At 40.4% G+C, this 22,565-nt stretch overlaps 2 protein-coding genes across 7 annotated transcripts in view; one reads left to right on the forward strand and one right to left on the reverse strand.

The window, feature by feature from the left end:
* The first annotated feature begins 1,168 nt into the window (after positions 1 to 1,168).
* On the forward strand, positions 1,169 to 15,253 carry Pcnp (PEST proteolytic signal containing nuclear protein). 5 transcript variants are annotated; one of them, XM_028760277.1, is made up of 5 exons: positions 1,169 to 1,251; positions 6,753 to 6,967; positions 9,142 to 9,216; positions 12,390 to 12,445; positions 13,509 to 15,253. In XM_028760277.1, the coding sequence occupies exons 1-5, from the start codon at positions 1,188 to 1,190 to the stop codon at positions 13,633 to 13,635; spliced, it is 537 nt and encodes a 178-aa protein (XP_028616110.1). In that variant the 5' UTR covers positions 1,169 to 1,187; the 3' UTR covers positions 13,636 to 15,253. The 5 variants fall into 5 exon arrangements, with proteins under 5 accessions (XP_028616110.1, XP_028616111.1, XP_028616108.1 ...); XM_028760278.1 differs by having other exon boundaries at positions 9,145 to 9,216; XM_028760275.1 differs by lacking the exon at positions 1,169 to 1,251 and adding an exon at positions 5,967 to 6,729 and having other exon boundaries at positions 6,805 to 6,967; positions 9,145 to 9,216.
* Positions 15,254 to 20,380: 5,127 nt separating this feature from the next.
* The window catches only part of Zbtb11 (zinc finger and BTB domain containing 11), a 32,694-nt gene continuing 30,509 nt past the window's right edge, over positions 20,381 to 22,565 (reverse strand). For both annotated transcript variants that reach the window (XM_028760285.1, XM_028760286.1), the window contains one exon: positions 20,381 to 22,525. In XM_028760285.1, the coding sequence (XP_028616118.1) occupies positions 22,008 to 22,525 (518 nt within the window). In that variant the 3' untranslated portion in view covers positions 20,381 to 22,007. The remainder of the gene's footprint in view (positions 22,526 to 22,565) is intronic.

Below are 22,565 nucleotides of genomic sequence, written 5' to 3' on the forward strand. Positions count from 1 at the left end.
ATTAAAGGCGTGCGCCACCACCGCCCGGCCGCCATGTATTCCTATTTATGTTTCCTTGCTACAACTCTCACGCTAAATTTTTCCCGAGTGCAAAAAACACGGAAATTCCACCCCCCATACACAATTTCCGTAAGGCTCTACTACGTGATCTTCCGTAAGTTGCTTTTCGATGTCATTATGTAAGGCCCCCAGAGTGGGGAGACCCTCCACTCCCACTCAAGCCACAGGAGATTACGACTACCCAGCATCATGAGAGAGACCAAACTTGCTGCAAACTGCAAAAGGCTTTATTTCTGGATTGGGGGATATCAGCTGGCTGAGGCTGAGGCCCAGGCTCACAGGAAGAGTGTCGACCCCCGAGGCTAGGGAGCAAGGGGTATTTAAAGGAGAAAACCACAAACTAGGGAGGGTGAAGGGGGTGAGGGGGAATAATAAGAACATCAGCAGACAGTATCATAAAAACAGTGGAAGGTCCCCAGGCCATTTGATCATGTGGGAAACACACCCTGTGTACTTATTTTTTTAAGAATTTAATCTTGGTTTATCATCTATCATGTGGCCAGCCAGTCCTTGGAACAGCCCAGATGACTGGTATTTTCTTTATGGTCAACCAGTTCCTAGAACCCAGAGCCCAAAGCCTATGAACCAGATGACCTGCATTCTTGGCTCTGCCCTTTTGTAGTCAGCTAAGTTCCTGGAGCATGGATGGCCTGGCTTCAGCCTCTATATGCCAGGGGTCTCAAAAAAGGTTTATTCTTTTCAATTACACAAATGAAAACGATAATTTCACACTTGGACTGCACTGGAGATTAATCGACAGTGCACGAACGGTGTCAACACTAGACGATGTCCAATAACTGCTGAATTTCCTCCGTAAGAACACAGCCCCATCCCATAAAACTGAAGGACCAACCGCAACCATCCCTGAGCATGTAAAAACCTAGGACTGTTGCACGGTCAGTAAGCCCTTGCTAACCCGGACGTGACATCCCATAGCCCGGCCCTCCCTGCCGGTCACCACACGCAAGCTCCTGCGGCGGCAAACTAATGACGTCACATCCGTTTCTGCCTCCCGGTCCAGGACCGCTCTAGGCTGCGACCTCGCTGGCCCGCCCGAAGCTTTGTGGTTGCTGGGCAGGGCCGTGACGTTCTTGCCCGGGCTGCAGGGGGAGGCCGCGGCGGGGAAGATGGCGGACGGGAAGGCGGGAGAGGAGAAGCCTGAGAAGCCGCAGCGAGCCGGAGCCGCCGGAGGTGAACACAACCCCAGCGTCGCGGGCTGCGGGGGCTACTCCGGCCTTTCTTTGGGTTTCCCAGGGTGGGGGGCTTTACGGCATCTCAGGAGCGGGCGGAGCTGGCGCTCGCCTGGCCAGGGGCTGGGCCCTGATGAGTGCCGGGCACGCCCGGTGTGGCCCGCGGGGGATCGAGGTCCGCGTCGCATCCTCAGAGAGGCTGCTAGTTACCACCGGGCCGTGAGAAGGGAGATGGGAGACTGAGCTTGGACTGGGAGCCCAAACAGCAGGGAGCTCAGGGCCCGCTGCGCACTCAGGCCTCCGCGCGAGAGCCGAGCCGCCGCCGCGGGCACTGGCCGCATGCCGGCTTTCCGAGAGCTCCGGCCTCTCGGTTACACGTAGTTAATTAGGTTTGATGCTCTCTTTTCCCTGAGGAGGTGGAAGACCCCAGCCCACTCTTTGCTGTATTTTCAGACATAACATTTATAAACCCTGCGATGGCATAAGTCGAGACGATGAGGGGGTTGGCGGGGGATAGGGGATCTGGGCAGCAAAAGCTTGAAATTAGGATTTGATTCGCTTTCTTTACAGTATCTTTCTTAGGCTGCTAACAGCGAAGTCTGTCAGCTATTTAGTTGGCATGGTAGGCAGGTATGATTTTCCTGTAATATGTCGCGAAATTAAACTCAAATTATAGCTGTCTTTTCATCCCTCCTACCCCCGTAATTTTTGGTGGTGTACATAAAGGAAAAGAAATACGTAGTCTCTTTTCTCCTACGCCTTTTTGTCGTAAGGATAATTAACACATGTGAGCGGATAATGTCTTCTTTAGAATGTTTTACCCTTTCACTGTTTTTTCAGTCTTTTCCCTGAAATACTTAACTGTGAGAACATAAACACCAAACACATCGACCAAATTTGTTAATTGCCGAAGACGTCCCCACCCTCACTTGAGCTAGGATTAGGATCTTTTAGCTCAGGCTTCCTGAGTACTGGAATTAACAGGCCATGACCACTTTATCAGGTGTCTTCCTCATTTTGTTTTTTAAATAAACTAGTAAAATAGCTAATGAAAGTATTTTAGTTATTATTTTAGACCTCCTCCATTATTGTTAAAAGTAGTTTGAGGAGAAACTATAGCCTAAAGTGTCTTGGGTGGCCTTGAATTTAAGACTGACTGGTTTGACTCGACTGAGAAAATTGTTTAAAGGTACTGTTAAAATGTACCTTAAGTGTCTAAATAAATCCTGTGTAATGTACTTGCCACCCTTTCAGTTGAGGGACATTCTGTCGTGTGGATAATATTTTCATTTTAACAGTGTTGGGGTTGTACAGATTACTTTTTGTTGGTAACTTAAACTAGCAGTCCTTGCTGGGCAGTGGTGGCTCACGCCTTTAATCCCAGCACTTGGGAGGCAGAGGCAGGCGGATTTCTGAGTTGGAGGCCAGCCTGGTCTATAGAGTGAGTTCCAGGACAGCCAGAGCTGCAAAGAGAAACCCTGTCTCAAAAATCCAAAAAAAGAAAGAAAAAAAACAAAGCAGCCCATTTCTGCATAGTTTGCCTCATTTCGTCTAGCTAGCTCATTTTAATGTCAGACATAATGGGGTTATGTAGAGGAAGTATAACTGGCACATTTCTCCATAGATAGGATTGAATTGATAAGCTTGAGGCAAGTATTCAGCTCTCTTGGAAAATTTTGTCTAGAGTTGGCAACTTTTCTTGGGTGACACAGTCCACAGTGTTGGAAATATGAGTAGTTTTCCTACCCATTTAATCTTGTTGATTGATGCTGGAGGTTGAACCCAAGACCTCACTTATGCTAAGGATGGACTTCACTACTGTGCTCTATCTTAGTAAATAGAGCATCCCCATAATTAAATTTAATATGTCTCTTCTAGAGAGTTGTTTGGAGCTAGGTCTTTTACTTCAATCTGCTTGGGGAGAGTTTCTAGACATTTTTTGGTTAAGGTTATGTATATGTAGCTCTTTAACTTAGGTAGAAATTTAGACAGGTTTAGAAACAAGCAACTTAATGTGTAATCATAGCCATTTCAATTTGTCAAGGGTTAAACCAAGAGCTACTTCAATGATGTGTATATTTCCTGTGTCAAAACACAGCTCATGGACTACCTGTCCTGTCAGAGAGCTACTTGAGTCCTTGGTTTGGAGTTTTGTTTCTTGTTTTTTGGGTTTTTTTTTTTTTTGTTTTTTGTTTTTTTTGTTTTTTCTTTTTTTCCCAGATAAGCTACCAGAGTGCACGTGACTCACGAATGGTACCTTTGTGGAATTGTTCCATTTCAGCTAGTCAGTGAAAAAGAAAAATTTTAGTATGTATGGTTTAATTGATATTAACTTACACAATTTGTTTGCTTAGAATGAATCCAAAGTAGGGAGAAAGCATCACTCATCTAAACACTAGCAATTTGTATAATGATTTACAAATTGAAAGGGCTGAGGCTGGAGAGATGGCTCAGTGGTTAAGAGCAGCCAGTGCTCTTCCAGAGGACCTGGGTTCAGTTTCCAGCACCTGTATCGCAGCTCAGAACTGTCTGTAACTCCAAGATCTGACACGTCCATACAGCCATACATGCAGGCAAACACCATTGCATATAAAATAAAAATAAATTATTTAAAAAATCAAAGGGATTTTCTTATTTAAAAATGTTTGTTCATTTATTCATTATAATTCATACTACTAAAGATATTCACAGTATTAGTCAACAGTCATTCAACATTTGTTTTCCACAGTTTTAAAATACAAAATGTCTTAGTAAGCTAAGTTGCTGAATTCCAGCAGTTGGGATGCAGAAGCAGGAGTATCCCCCCGGGAGTTAAAGTAGAGGTTTGAAGTACTCCTGAGCTACATACACAGTGAATTTCAGACCAGCCAGGATTGCATAGTGATACTCAGTCCACAAAACAAACACAAGCAAAATGTCTCAATAAATTGAAAGTAGAGATCCTTGGTTAAAAGTTTCAGATGCTAAATTAGTTGGAGTTTAAAGAACATTCGATACTTATGAATTAAATGTTAATAGTCAGTGATAGATTTTAACACTCATATTTGCTTGAAATAATTTTCTAGTGATCCATATTTAGAATTACAAATATTTTAATAACAATCAGTAGTAATATATTTGTCTGCTGTTTTCCCATGTTAGTCCATTGTTTTAATTGCTTTTTTCCTCAATGCTTTGTGTATTTTGCTGCGTTGCTCAGAGGGTTATATGAAGACAAAACAACCAACCTATGTGCCACATTGAACCTGCTTATACTAAGAAATGAAGCCAATACTGTGTTCACCTTCTTCACTCCCTGCTCTGTATCTTGTGAACAGAAGATGCTATCCAAATACATTCATGGAATTATTTTAAAGATTGCTTAAAATTATTTTTGTTGTTTTTAAGATAGGTTCTCACTGTGTAATTCTGGCTCAAAGAAATCATCCTGCCTCTGCCTCTCAAGTGCTGAGATTAAAGGCATGAGCCTCCACACCTGGTACACAAAATTATTTTTAATCACATGTCTGTATGTGGATGTGTGCAAATAAATACAGGTGCCCAGGAAGGCCAGAAGAGTTGGATCCCCCAGAGCTGGAGTTACAGGAATTGTGAGCTGCCTTGTGTGGGTGTTGGGGCTCTAACTAGGGTCCTCTGGAAGATGAGTAAGCTCTCTTAACTGCCGAGCCATCTGCTGATAAACAGATGTCTTCATATAAGACATTTATGAAGACTTTATATGTTCATATAAGAGTACAGAATATAATGGTTGATGCCAGTTCCTGCTTAAGTATACTTGATTAGGTTTGCAAATAAAATGCAGAGGACATTGTCTCTAGTCCAAACTGTGTAGAATGTCCTTTGGTCCATAGTGGCCTCACACGAGGCTCCTGACTTGTCACCAGTTTAAGAAATTCTGTTTTAAATTGAGTTCTCAGTTACTGGAAAGTAGTCTTTCGTTCTTTTAATTCAGATACTCTTACATATAAACAAATGAATAGCACCTCAGGAAACTATTCAGTGCTACCTCTGCCTCATGGAAATCCACAAACTAGAGCCCCAATCCAAAGAAAGTAGTTTATTTATTCATTGTGTACCAAATCAGATACTCTGTTCAAAGTGCTTGTTGTTGAATTAGCATGGTACGATTAGCAATCCTACGCTCCCAGGTACCCTGGAGATGGAGCAGGATGTGTACAAGTTACAGGAGTGTCTGGCCTTGGGGGCAATATAGCTAGACTCTGGAAATGAGAAAACTATTTGGGCATATAGGTCACTTATAGAACTTAAGTATTTAAATAGTCTGTGCGAGGCCTTGTGTTCAGTCCTCAGTGCCACAAAGCACTAATTAACTTAAAAGTGTGTCATTACCAAACTGCATGGATCTAGATTTGTAGTCTTGAGCCTTTGATTCTTTTACTGTGTTTGACACTCCCCCCAACCTCCATTCTCGCTTTGCTCCATTTTCTCATTGAACTTGCCAAGGCAGTCACTTAGAGCAGGTTCTGTTTCTCTACAAGTAAGTTTGAATTGTCACAGAATGTATCCCGTAGGGATCTGTAGAGCTGAAGAGAGGAAAAAAAAAAAAATCAGCCGGTCTTTTCATTCTTTCCAGTATATTCTTAAATAGTCTTATTTATTAACAAACCTAAGATACTCAAGACATGAAATCATTATTGACTTAAACACATACAAGCAAAGTTGTTGGAGACATCTTGTTTTCTACATCTGTATATATCTATGTACTTTCTTGGAAATTAAGATTAGGTCTTAATTTATGAGAAAATATGTACGTGAAAGTCTGACTTGGAATAGCTCTTATAGGTAGCTTAAAACAGGTGCTAGACCAGCTTTCAGAGTAGGGTTAACTCTCAAAAAATTACCTTGAAGTTTTTTCAACTCGAAAGGTTGAGGAATTTTGTATGTTGAGTAACATCACTTACAAACATACCTTAGCTAGGGACCAGCCAGGGTGTAGCTCAGTGTAGAATGTTTGTCTTGTATATGCAAAGCCATGGGTGTTCAGTATGGTGAAGGAGGGAAGAAAAGTCTGTGGACTGAATTCTCAGTGGCCCTGGTGGTCATGTTCATGACTAGACATTTTGTGTGATTAGGACTACATTACTGAGAATATTACAATTTATTAGCCAGATGTTTTTGTATTGCCACATGTAGAATTGTTGATCTCAATTTCTGAACATCATAATTCCACAAATGTAACCAAGATTAATGTACAATTAATAAGGTAATGTTTAGCTGACGGGTATTTACTCTTTGTGAACTCTGTGTTTATAATTTTAAATTGCTCTGTATTTTATGCTAGTTAATTCATGGGAGCCTCTTGTACTGCCACACAATCTCAGTTCCTGCTGTCCACTCTAGCAAGCAGTGAAGAGACTGTTGGGTCAGTAGGTGACAGCTGCAGAGGTATCTTCCTTGTAAAGATGCTTTTTGAGGTTGCTGCTCCCATCAGTCTGCTCAGTAAAAATAGCTCATCTTGGTAAGTTGTTTCGACTTCACCAGGACCTGAAGAAGAAGCAGAAAAACCTGTGAAAACTAAGACTGTTTCTTCCAGTAATGGAGGGGAAAGTTCCAGTCGCAGCGCTGAAAAGCGATCAGCTGAAGACGAAGCTGCAGACCTCCCAACAAAGCCTACAAAGATGTCCAAGTTTGGATTTGCCATAGGTAGTCAGACGGCAAGGAAAGCATCCGCCATCTCCATTAGACTCGGAGCAAGTGTGAGTTGTTTTCTGTGTGCTTTTGTCATTACAAAGATTAGTTTCATCAGTCGTGTGTGTGTGTGTGTGTGTGTGTGTGTGTGTGTGTGTGTGTATAGAGTATATATAGTAAAGCAAGTGTTAAAAGGTAAACTGCTGTAACTGGCTATGAACTTACATGTAAGTCAAAAAGTAGTGGACACATTAGGAAAGGCCTATGAATTTTATCAAAGCAGTTGAAGAAAAAGAATTGTAAAGAATGCAAGATTTATAAAGTAATCACTTAGGACTTTTCTTAGTTGAACAAAATATTGAGAATTTTAGAAAACCTTTGTTTTGTTTTGTTTTTTCCAGACAGTTTCTCAGTGTAGTCCTGGCTGTCCTGGAACTCACTCTGTAGACCAGGCTGGCCTTGAACTCAGAAATCCGCCTGCCTCTGCCTCCCAAGTGCTGGGATTAAAGTTTAGAAAACCTTTTACCACTAGTATATTAAAAGTAAGAATTAGAATTGTGCTGGAGCTCTGCTGTAGCGTATGTGCTTAGCCTTTGAGAGGCCTTGGAGTCAATACCTAGCATTACCTACCTCCAAATCAGAGTAATGACTATAAATCAGCTTTTTGTAACTTAAAGGATTAATGTAGTAAGTTAGTCCTGCTAAGAATTTTCTGGTTATCTAGTTATGTTTTTTGTTTGCCTGTTTGTTTGTTTGTTTTCTAATTTATAAAGGTCAGATGCAAATGGTTTTATTTATGCCATAGATGTTCATTTCAGAGATTTTTTTTAATGAAAAATTTTAATTTTCAATCATTTTCTCACTAGAGTCTGTTTGAACTTTCTCTAAATTACAAGAGCAGCCATTTCTCAGAACTCCCAATTCCCACCATGGAATCTCTCTCCCCCCCCCTTTAAAAAAAATCTGAGTCTAAACAAAAAGATTATGACATTTTTATTTTGTTAACATTTTTCTCTATGTCCTATAGTTCTTGATGTGTAATGTTTAAAAATCACATAGACCTAACTACATAAATACTTGATTTCTTGAAAATAATATTTTTATTTTCTATTTTAATTTAAATATACATTGTATGTTTATATAGTGTCTTGATCATTTGACTTGACCCTATTTAACTTTTTTAAACATTAAACATGTGCTCATGTAAGTCTCATCTGCTTGGGCATACTCTGAGTCCAGTTCCTTCTTTTTCTAAATAATTGATGGGATTCAATAGTTATTAAGTGGTTGAGTTAGGTTCAGAAAAACCTATTCAGTAAAGTTTAAGTTGGGAAAACGAAAATCACAGGCTTTAGGACCAAGTCTTAAAGGACTGCATATCATAATAAAGAGTCTCAAGAATAAAGCCCGTTGGTGTCTTAAGGACATCGCTAGTTTGAGAAAGAATGCGAAGGGGTGTGAATGGGTCGTATCCCCTCTCCTTCAGTGTTGAGAACTGAAGCCAAGGACTCGTTATAAATGCTCGACAGTCTCTGTCACTGAGCTTCATATCCCTGACCTTGGCATATGCTACTTCTCGTAGTTGTCCTGTTGGGTCATGCTAAGGGTCTGAGATTGGAAGGTAGTGGGTTAATATCATGGACATAGGGAGAAAAATAGGAGTGTGTAATAAGGATCTGAGCAAAAGGACCTTGTAAGACAAAGGAAAAGTTTTCAAGCTTGAGTACTTAAAAACATTAATCGCTGGTGACCCTGGGGCATGTTGCAGTGGAAGGGAGAAGAAACAGGTGGTGACAAGACTAAATGGGACAGTGAGAAGAACAGAGGTTGACCAGGAAGAAGGATGGAAAGGAATCAACCCGTAGACAAAGTCAGTGTGATGCTCCCTGCATTCTAAAGGCACTGTGGTCCTTGCAGGATGCTGTGGGGCCGACAGCATTTCTAGTCATTAATTTCTTCCGCACCCCTTAGCTTAACTAATAGTAAATTGCAGATCCTAATGAGAGTTTTTTTTAATAAACAAAAGCTATTGGATATACAAAATTAATAAGTAAAACCTACCTACCAGTAACTCTTATTTTCAAAGATATAATGAATTTGCCCAAAATACCGAGTTCCTTACTGTGTAAGCTTATAAAAACAAAATGGATAAAATTGAACTTTGTAAGAGCAATTACTATTTTATTAAACAAGGCTGTATAAGCTTTATTTGTGATAATTCTGTTAAATGTTTCTTTTTCAGAAGCCTAAGGAAACAGTTCCAACTCTTGCTCCAAAAACTCTTTCGGTGGCAGCAGCTTTCAATGAAGACGAAGACGTAAGCTAATACCTATTTTATTTTACTTTATTTTTAAAGACTGTGTGTGCATGAAAGGCACGTGTGCCATTGTATGCAGGGGGAAGTCGGGACACCTTTTGGGAGTCAGTTCTATCCTTCCATCTGGGGTCCAGGAAATGTCTCAGGGTTGGCAGGCTTGCATGGCAAGCTGTTTTACACACTAAACCTCCACTGGCCCTTAGTTTTACGTTAACTAGTCCTTCTAAGAAGATAATAGCAGATGGAGAGATGGCTCAGTGGTTAAGAACATGCACTGTTCTTCCAGAAGACCAGAGTCTGATTCCTGATACCCACATCAGGTGGCTCGCAAACACCTCTAAATCCAACTCCAAGGAATCCAGGTCCTTTGGCTTGCACAGGCACCTACACACACATGCAAAGATCAGTACAACACACATTCGTACCCATGTATAGAATTAAAAGTAATAAAGTTTTTTTAAAAGAGAAGAAGAAATTAATAGAAAATTAGAGTTTGTATTAATGGCGGTTAAATTGATAATAGTGAAATAGTGTTGGTAAAATTTCTTTGAATGCCTAAGAAAATTGAATTTCTTTTTTTGAAGTGCTAGGTACCGAGTTTGGTGCCTTGTAAAATGCCAGGCAGCTGTTGTGCCCCTGAGGTACAGACCCAAAACTAAAAATTTAATGTGTCTATTGATACAAATATATGTCTATAAAAATTGGTAATTTTATAGAAAATTGCAAGAAACTTAAGAGTCAAGTCAAATGTTTATAATAATACATACTAGGAAGTATATGAGTTAGTAATGAATATGCCACCATGCCTGGCTCTATGAATTCTCTTTTTGATGTGTATGTGTGTGTACACATATACATATCTGTGTTACACATATTCATTCAAATGTAGAGAGATCAGAAAACAACTCGTGTAGTTAGTTCTTCAACTCTGGGTCCCTCAGATGGATATAGACTGTGACATGGTGGCAAGCACCTTTCCCCACTAAGCTGTCTCACCAGCCCTCTCACACTTGGCCTTCAGTATTGTTGCTATCAATAACTTTATAGTTGGTCTTCAGTGATGGCCCTTGTGCTTGTTACAAAAAGCAGCTGTGGAATGCTGCAGGGTGCATCTGTAACAGGAATAACAGTGCAAGTGATTGCACCAGAGCTTTCTCTCCTGAGAGTGCTCCAGGGTGAGCTCAGGGTATCTACTCTGCTGTCTGTCCCAGTTCTCGTGTGCCCCTTAGAGTGTTGATATCCCACCATGCTCAAGGGTGATGAGTGAATTTCCCAGAGTTTTTTTCTTTGTGAAAGATAAGCTCTCACATATCTCAAACTGACCGGCCTGGAACTGGGTATGTAGCTAAGGATGGCTTTCAGTTTCAGATCCTCTGGCCTCTACCTCTCATGCACTGGGACCACAAATATGCACCACTGTATCCAGTTTCATTTCATTTCTTTGTTTTCTGAGACAGGTTGTCTGTGTATCTCTGGCTGTCCTGGAACTCTCTCTGTAGACCTGGCTAGTCTCAAACTCATATAGATCCTCCTGCCTCTGCCTTCCAAATTCTGGGACTAAAGGTGGTGTGCCACCTTGCCTGGCCTTACCCAGTTTTTATGTGGTGTGGAGGATCAGACCTGGCTAGAGCATTGTGCATATTACGCAAGCTAGGATTAAAGGCATGGGATACTGCATCTGGCCATTTTGTTTTGTCTTGTCTTGTCTTTGAAGCAGGGACTCTGATAGCGAGGCTAACTATTAGAACTCACTAGGTAGCTGAGAATAGTCTTGAACTTCTGATATTCCTACCATTCTACCATACCCAGCTGAGGAAACTTTTGGATATAAAGTCCAGAAGGGAAAGATAACAGAAAGTAGGGAAAGTATGTAAATGAGAACTGTTACTGCCTGTGTTGTAGTAGTGCTGCATGTGAGATGTGTTAACACCCTGGCTGCCTCGTTCTCTGTGTGCTCCTTTGCAGTGTGTATCAATTCATCTTTGCAAATGGAGAATTGTACCTAAGTAAACACAACCTTAGGCTAGAGCTTTGTTGCTCAAAGCTATACACCATGATTAATTTCAAGAAATTTGGAGTTTTATCTGTAGCTGGCCTTGAACTCGCAAAAAAATATGCCAGCTTCTGCCTTCACCTCCTGAGTACTAGCACCTGACTCTTATAATTTTGTTTGCCTTTTTGTTTTATTTTTTATTATGGCTTTAAAATATTTTAGTGAAAGAGGCTGGAGAGATTGTTCTTACAATGGGTAAGAACACTTTCTCTTATCCTAGGACCTCAATGTTCTAGCACCTGTGTCTGGCAGCTGTAACTGAGGCTACAGGGAGTCTGTGGCTTCTGCCCTCTCAGGGCACCTATGCCTACCCCCCACACACACACATACACAAAATAGAGTCAATTTAAATTTTTCTCTTGTGAATAGATATTTTGGCATTTTTTTGAACCATTTATGCATAGACACGTTGGCAGGGTCCATGTCTTGCCAGTGTGAAAAGTGCCAGTGAACATGAAGTTCTGTCCCTTTGACTAGTTAGCATATGAGAGTTACTTTTCTCTTTATCCTACCCAGTATAGCTCTGATTTAAGTGTGTGTGTGTGTGCTCTGAGAGCAGGTGCTTATACACATGTGCATATACGTGTGAAGGCCAGAGCTCAACATCGGGTGTCTTTTCAGTTAGGCTCCACCTTAGTTTTTTTGTCTTTTCTTTCCTTCCTTCCCTTTCCCTTCCTTCCTTCCTTTCTTTCTTTCTTTTTTTTTTTTTTTTAAAACAGGGCCCTGTTGGCTTGGAACTTGATAATTCAGTTAGACAGGCTGGCCAGCAAGGCCCAGAATCCTTCTGTCTCCACCTCTCAGGTACCAGTACTATAGGTGTTTCTGCCTATACCTAGTATAGTTGGGGATTGAACTCAAGTCCTCATGCTTATTGACTGAGCCATCTCCTCAACCCCAAGATTTTATATACATATATACGTGTGTGTGTGTGTGTGTGTGTGTGTGTGTGTGTATATGAAAAGATAATATAGTAATTGTTAAAGGAAATTGTTAAAGTTCACTACCTTTCTCCTTTTATGGCATTAAAACATGTTATGGATTAAAAAAAAAGATTAGCCTCCTTAGTCACCGAGTGACTTAATAGTTTAACTGTACTCATTTCTATTTCCCTGTCCTGCAGAGTGAGCCAGAAGAGATGCCTCCAGAAGCAAAGATGAGGATGAAGAATATTGGAAGGTGCCATGCTTTCATATTACCCTAGAGCTGTAGGGAAAGCAAGGGGGAAGAATGCATTACACATTTTACACGGACCCGTGGTCTCCATGTTCAAATAAATGCAGTCCCAGTGACTCTGTCATTACTAGAACTTAAATAAACATACCTGATACTAGTACCAGTCCAAATGAAGTATATACACACAGACACACACACACACACACACACACACACACACACACACACACACTTCTATTATATTTATTTTTGAGACAGGGTCTTACTATGCAGCCCTAGCTGTCCTAGAGCTCACTATATAGTCTAGGCTGGATTTGATCTCGAAGAGATCCACCTGCCTCTGCCTCCAGAGTACTGGGATTAAAAGTGCACCATCCCGCATACACATCTGAAACAGTAGTTTACATAAAACTTTGACACTGCATGTTCTCTTTTACACATCTTTGGATTTTTGTTTCATGTTCACAAATGCTCGTGATAAGCCACCAAATTAATTTTTAACCTTATTTGTGGGTTTTAGATCACTTTTGCAACAGATTTTCTGTTTGCTGCAGTACTGGGAATACCATTCCAGATAAGAATTCCACAAGAATTCTGTGGCTGAGATCGTTCTCAACTCTCAGCAGTCGTTTTAGAGCCCTAACGGCATCTACTCTTACTGTATGTTACCTTCCCTTATCTGTGTGTTGAGAACTGCACACGGATGGTGGAGTGTAGCTCAGGGCTAGAGCTCTTGGCTAGGATGCACTTGTCCCTAGGCTCTTCTCGGTCCTGCAAAGGAGAACACCATGGTGGGCCTGAAGGTGATTGCCTATGGGCCTGACTCACACTCAGAGGGCAAGGGGCAGGTGGAGTGCCCAGGCTCTCCTGTCTACTCTTATCCTCACTGCATACATACATAGTGAAATGAGGTCTTAACCCTTTATAGAAAGAGCATTCAAAAGATCTCTGTAGGAGCTTCTGCTCTTCAGCCTGTAGTACTTATGAGTGCTAAGCAAATGTATATTAATATGTTTAAGATAGACCACTACAATAATTTGAGTAAATTGAATTTCTTTTAATACAGGGACACACCAACATCAGCCGGACCAAACTCCTTTAATAAAGGAAAGCATGGCTTTTCTGATAACCAGAAGCTGTGGGAGCGAAATATAAAATCTCATCTTGGAAACGTCCATGACCAAGACAATTAAGTGAAGAGTTCTGAGATTGGGGTGTGGGTGGGTGCAGTTAGAAGGAGCAGTCTCCTTTTTGTAAAGAATGGTGTAAGACTAGCTTTGGAGCCGTTTTTCTTTCTTCTTTTTTTCTTTTCCTTTTTTCTTTTTTTAAAAGATTGAGTGGTACACTAATAAATGAGAGTTTGCAATTAGAGGTAATTTATGTTTTATATACAGATTTCAAGACATTTGCTAATTTTGTAGTTTCACATGATTAGTTTCCAAGGGTTACAGATAATAAAGAAATCAGAAGTGGTACCTTTCTAAGAATTGCATATTTTTTTAGATACAACTATTAGCACATTAAGAGGGAAGCCAAAAGTTACTGTCTCTGACTCTCCCCTCATAACCTGAGTGTCTGGCTCCCTGGAACAGCCTTACCGAGAGGGAGTATTGGATTGTTACTGGACTATTGACTGAGAGTAAATTTAGATAAGGTTAGAATGAACCTTTTCCTATGGGCATTTCATTTTGTTCTGGGCCATTATATGCTAGTACTGCTTCGCTCGCAGTGGGTACAGACGCTTTGCTCTGTAAACAATTTTTTTGTTGTTGTTAAACATTCTTATATGAAGTATTGAGTATTATAATTAGCCCACTTTAATGGAGCTTGTCTCTGTTCAGGATTCTTCAAAGGACACTATTTGCTACCAAAGTAAATCAGTATTTTGAATGTGCTTCTCTTGGTTTCTATTCTAGTTCCTATAAGCATTTCCACCAGAACTTGAGGCAAAACATAAGGAACCTGTTTCTTTTAAAGTACAAATACCACCAAAAATATCAGTGTACTTACTGCTTTAAGTATTTGGCTGGCTTTTATTTTTTAAAAGGTTTAAATACCAAAAGGAAAAGAGGTATAACATTGTATGAAGACAGATGAGGCAACACACCTTCTGTGACTTTTGAAGCATTTAAGTTACTAACTTACTAGAAGATTTCTTATTTGTACAACTTCATGGCTTATTTTAAGTACATACATACTGGGCAGTGGTTTCAAAAGCACATGTAGTGACTGAGATGGGACAGAAATGCTTCTTTAGGCACATGTTCATTGTGAGTCTCTCACCGCCCAGGCTCTTAGAGTTCTGTATGTAGGATGTCTGTTTTGTATTTTTGTATTGTATATGGGCTTTTTAAATGTGACAGTTAAATGCATCTTTAATAGTCACAGACAAAAGAAATGATAAAATGTCCTTGAAAATTACAATGTTAAATTTGGAGGCAGCTTTGGTGAGTTTCATGGGTCGTGATAATTCACTAGGCAGTTTTAATGTAATGACTTCCAAGAAGCAGCCTGCGGATATTCCTAACACTTCATTCACTACACTTTCGTTTACTTAATAAGCCCCAAGTAAAACGATGGAAATGTACATAGCACTATTAGTTCATACATGATTTAAGTATATCAAGATACATAAATTTAACTTTTATGTCTGCAAACTGTCCATTTGTCCATTTTACTGTTTGTTGAAATAACACCTCTCCTACATATTCTTTACTTGACTTAAATAACATTTAACCTGAGGTCAAGATGGAGAGAGATGACTGAGCTGAATGTCTTTACTAAAATTACAATAAATTTTGTCAAACTTGGTGTTGGTCTTATTTTCGATTTTATTTTTTACTGCGTCTTTGAAAAAACGTTTTAAAAAGTATTCTGTGTATTTGGCTTGCTGGTGGGGTCAGGGAGACACAAAACATTGTGAAAAATGTCACCATTTAGAAGTGTGTTCCCAGAACCTCTTACATACCATACCGTTCATTAGTCGTCAGAATAAGTGTGTGAGCATCATCTGTTACTCTACCTCACACTGGTAGGCAGATTCTCACATTCCATTTAACATGCTCTTACACACTCGGACCTAGAGGAACTGCGTGGTAAGCTCTGGAGTTCTCATGACTCTCCCTTTACTCGTGTATTTATTGTGCGTGCCCACACACACCTGCCATTGTACACGTGTAGTTTGGAGCACAATCTGAGGGATTCTGTGCTTTTTTTTTTTACTCTCCATATACTTCATCTCAATTGCAGGTTTTTCTTCCCTCCATTCCTAGTCCTTCCCCCACCTCCCTTCTTCCTCATATTGATTCCTCCTGTCTTCCTACAAAAAAGGAGCAAGCCTCCTAGGGATAACCTTTGAATGTGGCCTAATTGTCAGAATTCTTTTTGTTATTTTTGGGTTTTTTGACTGGGTTTCTCTGAGTAGCTCTGGCTCTCCTGGAACTCACTTTGTAAATCAGGCTGGTCTCCCAAGAGACCTCTGCTGGGATTAAAGGTGTGCACTGCTACCAGCACCTGGATGTCAAAGGATTTTCAAGCAGTGAATTAAAGGACTAAACCTAAGAAATCTATGGTGTAGAGGTATCAGATGTAGGAAGAGAATACTATCCTTGGGTTAGGGAAAAGGACAACTGAGTGAGAATAAGAAAATGTAATGTTAGGGAAGAAGGTGGAGACCTTTCCATTTCAAGCATGGTTGCCTAGAATGCAAAAGGCTTGGGTTTGACAGCCAGTACTGTAAAACCCCAGACACTGCAAGTAATGCATATCTGGAATCCCAGAACCTGGGCTGTAGAACAGAAATAGTAAAAGCTCTTGAAGCCAGCCTGGATCACAAGGACCCATCTTGGTCAAGGAGGTGCTAATACTATTACATTTTATTTTATTGCTTCCTGTTTAATCCTGTCCTATGTTGACCTGGGTAGCTGAGAGAAATGAGAGTTGTCTCTAAACTGAGTAGATCAGCTCTGAGCTACAGTTCACATTGAGCACTGGCCTTGAAGCACATCGAAATGGCCAGCTACCTAATTACCACACATAAACACAGAACTCTGAACATTGTTTAAAAGTTTCAAACAACTTGCATGTTTCAAGTTGGTCTTTCAGCTAAATTGCTGGTGGTGGCCTTGAACTCTGAGCTTCATACCTGCTAAGTATTGTGACTACACTGCATACATATGTAGTTTTATCAAAATCCTACTTAGAGACTGCCCAGGACTTCATACAGGGCAAATACTCCACTATCTGAACAGCCAGTGCCCTCCTGTGCACATTTCTCGGCATGGCTTAGTTTTCTGAGATAGTCTATTAAGTCTTGGCAGTCCTGGAACTTGCTGTGTAGACTAGGCTAGCCTCCAGTTTACAGATTCCCCTGCTTAGCCTGTGTATATTTGTTACACGTTAATACTAATGTGCTATCATTCAAGGTCTTGGTTTTCTGCTTTTCAGAGATAATATCCACTTTGGGGACATTTCATTTACATACCCATTAAATTCACATTATTGTCTCAGGGTTTCTATTGCTGGGAAGAGACATCATGACCAAGGCTCTTATAAAGGAAAAACATTTCATTGGGGCTTGCTAACAGTTTCAGAGGTTTAGTCCATTGTCATGGTGAGAAGCATGGCAGTGTCTAAGCAAACATGGTGCTAGAGAAGGAGCTGAGAGTTCCCCATCTTGAGCCACAGGTAGTAGAAAGGAGACTGTGCCACACTGGGCATGGCTTGAGCATAGGAGACCTCAAAGCCAGCCTCCACACTGGCTACTTTCTTCAACTAGGCCACACCTCCTAACGAGCTGCTCCCTTTTGGTCAAGCATTCAAACACAATCTGGGGGCCATTCCTATTCAAACCACGTTTGTAAAAGTAACTCCTGAGAGGAATTAAAATGTCTGTTGGGAATCCTGCTATTTGAGGTCAAAGTCTACCATATCTAGATATGTCCCCTGAATTGGGCTGCACAAAATGGAGGACTTGCTTTTCCAGCAAGGCTTCCTCTTCTCTACCTTATCAAGGGAGCCCATCCCCTACACTACCTGAGGAATATCACATAATCCTTGGAGGAAATTACAGGTTCAACTTCCTGGAACACCTCTCTATGCAAATGAGGCATCCCTAGAACCTTGATCCTCAGTCAATGAAACTTCACCCTGAGTACAAACACCTTCCCACTTTCCATGGTTTACATAGTCCTTGTTCACACCAATCAAGAGCATAAGCTGTTCTGAGTTAAGAGAACTGTTTTCTTTTTCAAAGGTTTATTTAAAGTTTATGTATATGAGTACACTGTAGCTGTCTTCAGACACACCAGAAGAGAGCATCAGATCCCATTACAGATGGTTGTGAGCCACCATGTGGTTGCTGGGAATTGAACTCAGGACCTTTGGAAAAGCAGTCAGTACTCTTAACTGCTGAGCCATCTCTCCAGCCCAAGAGAACTGTTTTCTAAAAGAACTGTAACTGAAATCTCTGGAGGAGGGCCACCAACCCCACCCTCACATTCACTGCTGGACCACCCATTCTGGACTTCTCCTTTCTCACCCAGTGTATACCAGGGACCAGACACCCCAAGGGAAGAAAGCAGACCTGAGAACTCGGCTTTGCTCCATCCTTCCCTGCTGGTGTGCAGCAGCACCTGGACAGGAAGAATGAAACCACAGTAGTCCTATCTGGACATATTAGCAAGTTCAGGAAATAAATTCAAATTTGCTAGGCCTGGTGGTGTACACCTTTAATCCTAGCTAACACTCAGGAGGAACAGGCAGGGAGATCTTTGTGAGTTCAAGGCCAGCCTGGAAAAAATAAATCTTGTCTCGAAAAAAAAGAAAATGGAGCTAGAGACATGGCTCAGTGGTTAAGAGAGCACTGGCTGCTCTTCCATGGGGCTGAGTTTGATTGCCAGCAACCATGGTGGTTCACAAGTCTCTAACTCCAAGAGGATCTGATGTCTTCTGGCCTGTACCAGCACCAGGCATACATGGGGTACATGGTCAGACATTCAGGCAGAACATATACATAAAGTAATGAAATTCTTTCAAAAATCGATTTAAAAAGATACCAATTTTCTCAAGACTTGTTTAAAGTCACTGTAAGTATAGGCAGAATACAAGTATAGTTTTCCTCCAGTGATTGAGATGGTAATCCTAAAGTTTATATAAGAGAATAAATACTCAAGGCAAAAATGAAATAACAAAGGGGAAGCTAGGCATGCTGACATAGGCCTTTAATACCAGCACTTGCCAGAGACAGGTGGATCTCTTCTCAGTTCAAGGCCAATGGGATCTAGCTAGTGAGTTCCAGGTCAGCCAGGGGGGGCTACATAGTATTTCAAGAACAACCCTTCCCCTCAAAAGCAGAAGGACTTAACTCCGATGTCAAAATTAGCTTAAACCTAAGACTTTGTTGTTGATGCTCAGAGATGGGAAAAGGGCAAAGCTGAATAGCTATGTCAATAAAAGCCCATCCGGGTGTGGGCACCTCTCTAGCTGTCACACACACACACACACACACACACACACACACACACACACACACACACACAGCGCCCCTAATTGTTAGATTTTTTTTCTTGTTTGAGACAAGGTTTGTCTGTTTCTGTGTAGCCCTGGCTGTCCTGGAATTTGCTGTGTAGACCATGCTGGCCTCAAAATCAGAGATCTGCCTGCCTCTGCCTTCCAACTGCTAGGCTTAAAAAGGTGTGCACCACCACTCCCTCAACACATAATTGTACAAATTCAACTCATCCGAAGTTGGCAGTTATTTGCTTTCCCATTAATTTTGTCATAAAAGCAAACTTCTGAGTAAGAAGTTTTAATACAAAATTAAAAGCAAGCTTCTGAGTAAGAAGTTTTAATACAAAATTATTTCTCCTAATTAAAAAAAATAATTTATTTACTTAATGTGAGTACACTGTTTTTCTCTTCAGAAACACCAGTAGAGGGCATCAGATCCCACTACAGATGGTTGTGAGCCACCATGTGGTTGCTGGGAATTGAACTCAGGACCTCTGTAAGAGCAGTCAGTGCTCTTAACCACTGAGCGCCATCTCTCCAGCCCCCAATGGTTATACATGTGTTTAATTTCCTTACTCTAGGACTGGGAAGATCACAGTGTAGGTAAAACATTTACTTCCAAGAATGAAGACCTGGGCTTAGATTTCCAGAACACACATAAAATCTGGGCAGGGTAAAGTGCATCTATTGTTATACCAGTGTTAACATGGGTGAGGCATGAGTATGCATGGGGATTTCAGGCCAGGCATCTAAGAGCCAAACAGCAAGTTCCTGATTTTTGTTTTTTGAAGCTATTTGTTTATTTATTTATATGCACACTTGTTTGTTGGCTTACATGTATGTCATGTGAGGGAGTCAGATCTACTGGAACTAGAGTTATAGACAGTTTTGAGTCACCATGTGGATTCTGGGAATTGAACCTGGGTCCTCTGGAAAAGCAGCCGATGCTCTTAACCACTGAGTCATCTCTCTAGCCCAAGCTTGTGGTTTAGTGACATACTTTTAAGGAAATAAGGTGGATGGATGTTCAGCAAGATAACTATGCCATAAAAACCTGCCACAAAGACTAATGACTTGAGTTCAATCTTTGGGACCCACACGTTGAGAAGAGAATCCAATCCCACAAGCTGTCCTCAGATCTCTACAAGAATTCGGCAAGTGTGTGCCAACACACACACACAAATTTAAAGTGTGATAGAGGGAGGGAGGGAGGGAGGGAGGGAGGGAGGGAGGGAGAGAGAGAGAGAACAATAAAGATAGCAGATAAGGTTAAGGTTAACCCCTAGCTTCCACACTTACACAAATAGGAGAGTTCATGTACACAGACCACATCCACAAAATAATAAATTTGCTTACTCTTTGTAAGGTGTTAAATCAGGTATACTATCAGGTATAGACTGAAAATGATGTCAAGCCCAACACCAAAGCTTTGCTTTTAACAAGACTGAACATCTTTTATTTACATATTTCTGATATACATTAATAATCTTATACATTTAACTAAATCTAACAGTGGTGAAAGTGGAACATAAAAGACAATTTCAAATTTTAGTTTCGTTGAAATACTTTTTCACTAACTGGTGGACATGACCAAGGAATAGCCTTTATGAAGTTATGAGCTGTATATAAATTCACTTTTAAAACTGAAAGCCACACAGCTTTGAAAACAACAAATTTGCAAATGCGCACATTCCATATGCAAGAAGATGCATGCAGCATTACCATATTTACTCCTTAACCTTAAAGCCATTTTCAAAGTCAACTGGAATAAGCATTCTAATATTATATATGTACATCAAGGCACATTCATTTCTTGTGCTTTAGGAATGATTTACATATAATCTATTTTATATCTTAATTATATATCTTAAGAAAGCTTCTAATATTTAAAAGCTTAATTTTAACAATCATAGCTTGAACGATAGTCTTCTAGAGAGAGATGTGGCATCTCCCCATGGTTATTTTCAAAATCTGAGTATTTGACAACTCAGAGAAGTGAGGAATTAAAAAAAAAAAAAATCAAACACATGAATGAGTATAATTTAGTTTTAAAGTAACTTTTCAAAATACCTTCAGCAATTTGATAGTGTCATAATCATTTTTTTATGTAATATAGTATACTAAGGGCTGCACTGAAGAATTTTCAACATTCTGAAATTATCTAACAATTATATGACATCCATATTACCACTATAGATGTGTAGTTTTTCAACAAATTTAAACAAACATGATACAAAAAAACTAAACATATCAAACTTAACTTCTTCACTAACTTGTTCATTCTTTAACAAAAGAAACAGGGCTGATTTTTTTTTTTTTTTCATTCATAGTCAGTGTTACAAAACAGAAACTTCCCATCAACAGAGTTGAGAAACAGTACTCTTTCCTCATGGCCAGTTACTAGCATTGAGGAGATAGTACAGTAAGGCTCTAGAGGCATCTCATGCATTGTAATGGTATTTTAAAATTAGCTTTGCATATGGGTCTCCCATACAGATAAATAAATTATACAAACTTGATTACAACACAGAAATCATTTAAGTGCTTTAGGACAGAATAGATTCTGGACTTAGAAGCAGTTAAAATAAATAGTAAGTCAAGAATCAGCTCTAAAGCATTTTTAAATGTAATATATTTATGCATCTCACAGATATGCTTTTTATATTAGAATTTTTAAATCCACAAACAGCAACTAGTCACAGAACCTCTGTATTTTAAAAAGACAACAGAAGAAACGCTAACTGCAGCTTTTAATTCAAATTATGTAATAAAGTCAAAATATAAATGAAACTGCACATCTTTAAATTTGGTACTGTTATTTATAAACATTAATTCATAAAAGGCATACCATGATCAACTACTTCCATCCAACAGATTTTTGTTTTCAATTTCTTTACGGAAAGTGGACTTTCCTGCAGAATTCACTGGCCAGACAAGAAGACTAGTGATGTCACCAACAACCCAGTATTCCACATCCAAAGTCTACACAGTGGTGACATGAACTGTAAACGTGTCCTGTGAGCTGCATGGGCAGGCCTGTCTGTGACTGCCGCACTCACTCTGCTTCTGGCATGTGTGCTACCTCCACTTCAACAGTCTGAATGGCTTCTGCAACTTCAGACAGCTTCTGCCCTTGCTGCTGTGCCAGCACATAGTTAACCACCTGCATAATGCTTTGGTCAGAGAGGGTAGACACCGATGGACACTCCTCGGTAGCTGCCACAGCTTCAAGAACTTCCATAGTTTCTCCTGTCACCACCACAGTCTCAAGTTCTTGAGGCCCACCGCTTTCCTGTTCCTGCATGTCTGCAGTTAAGATGCTGACAGCATGTTCCACTTGCGTTCCTTGGTTATGAAACTGCAGAGTGTCTTTTTCCAGCATAATTTTGCAAGGCACATAGTCTCTGTGGAATTTAGTCATATGCTTACGAAGTGTTCGAGCATCTATGTAGGCTTCACTACACACGGGACACACATAAGGCCGTTCACCAGTATGTGTTCGGACATGACGTTTTAGAGATCGGGCATCAGCCCACGCTACTCCACATGTTAAGCACTCAAAAGGTTTAACACCTATCAAAAAAAAAAAAAAAAAGAAAAGAAAAGAAAAAGA

This window comes from Grammomys surdaster, unplaced genomic scaffold (assembly GCF_004785775.1).
Source record: "Grammomys surdaster isolate TR1022 unplaced genomic scaffold, NIH_TR_1.0 126398, whole genome shotgun sequence".
NCBI lineage: Eukaryota > Metazoa > Chordata > Mammalia > Rodentia > Muridae > Grammomys > Grammomys surdaster.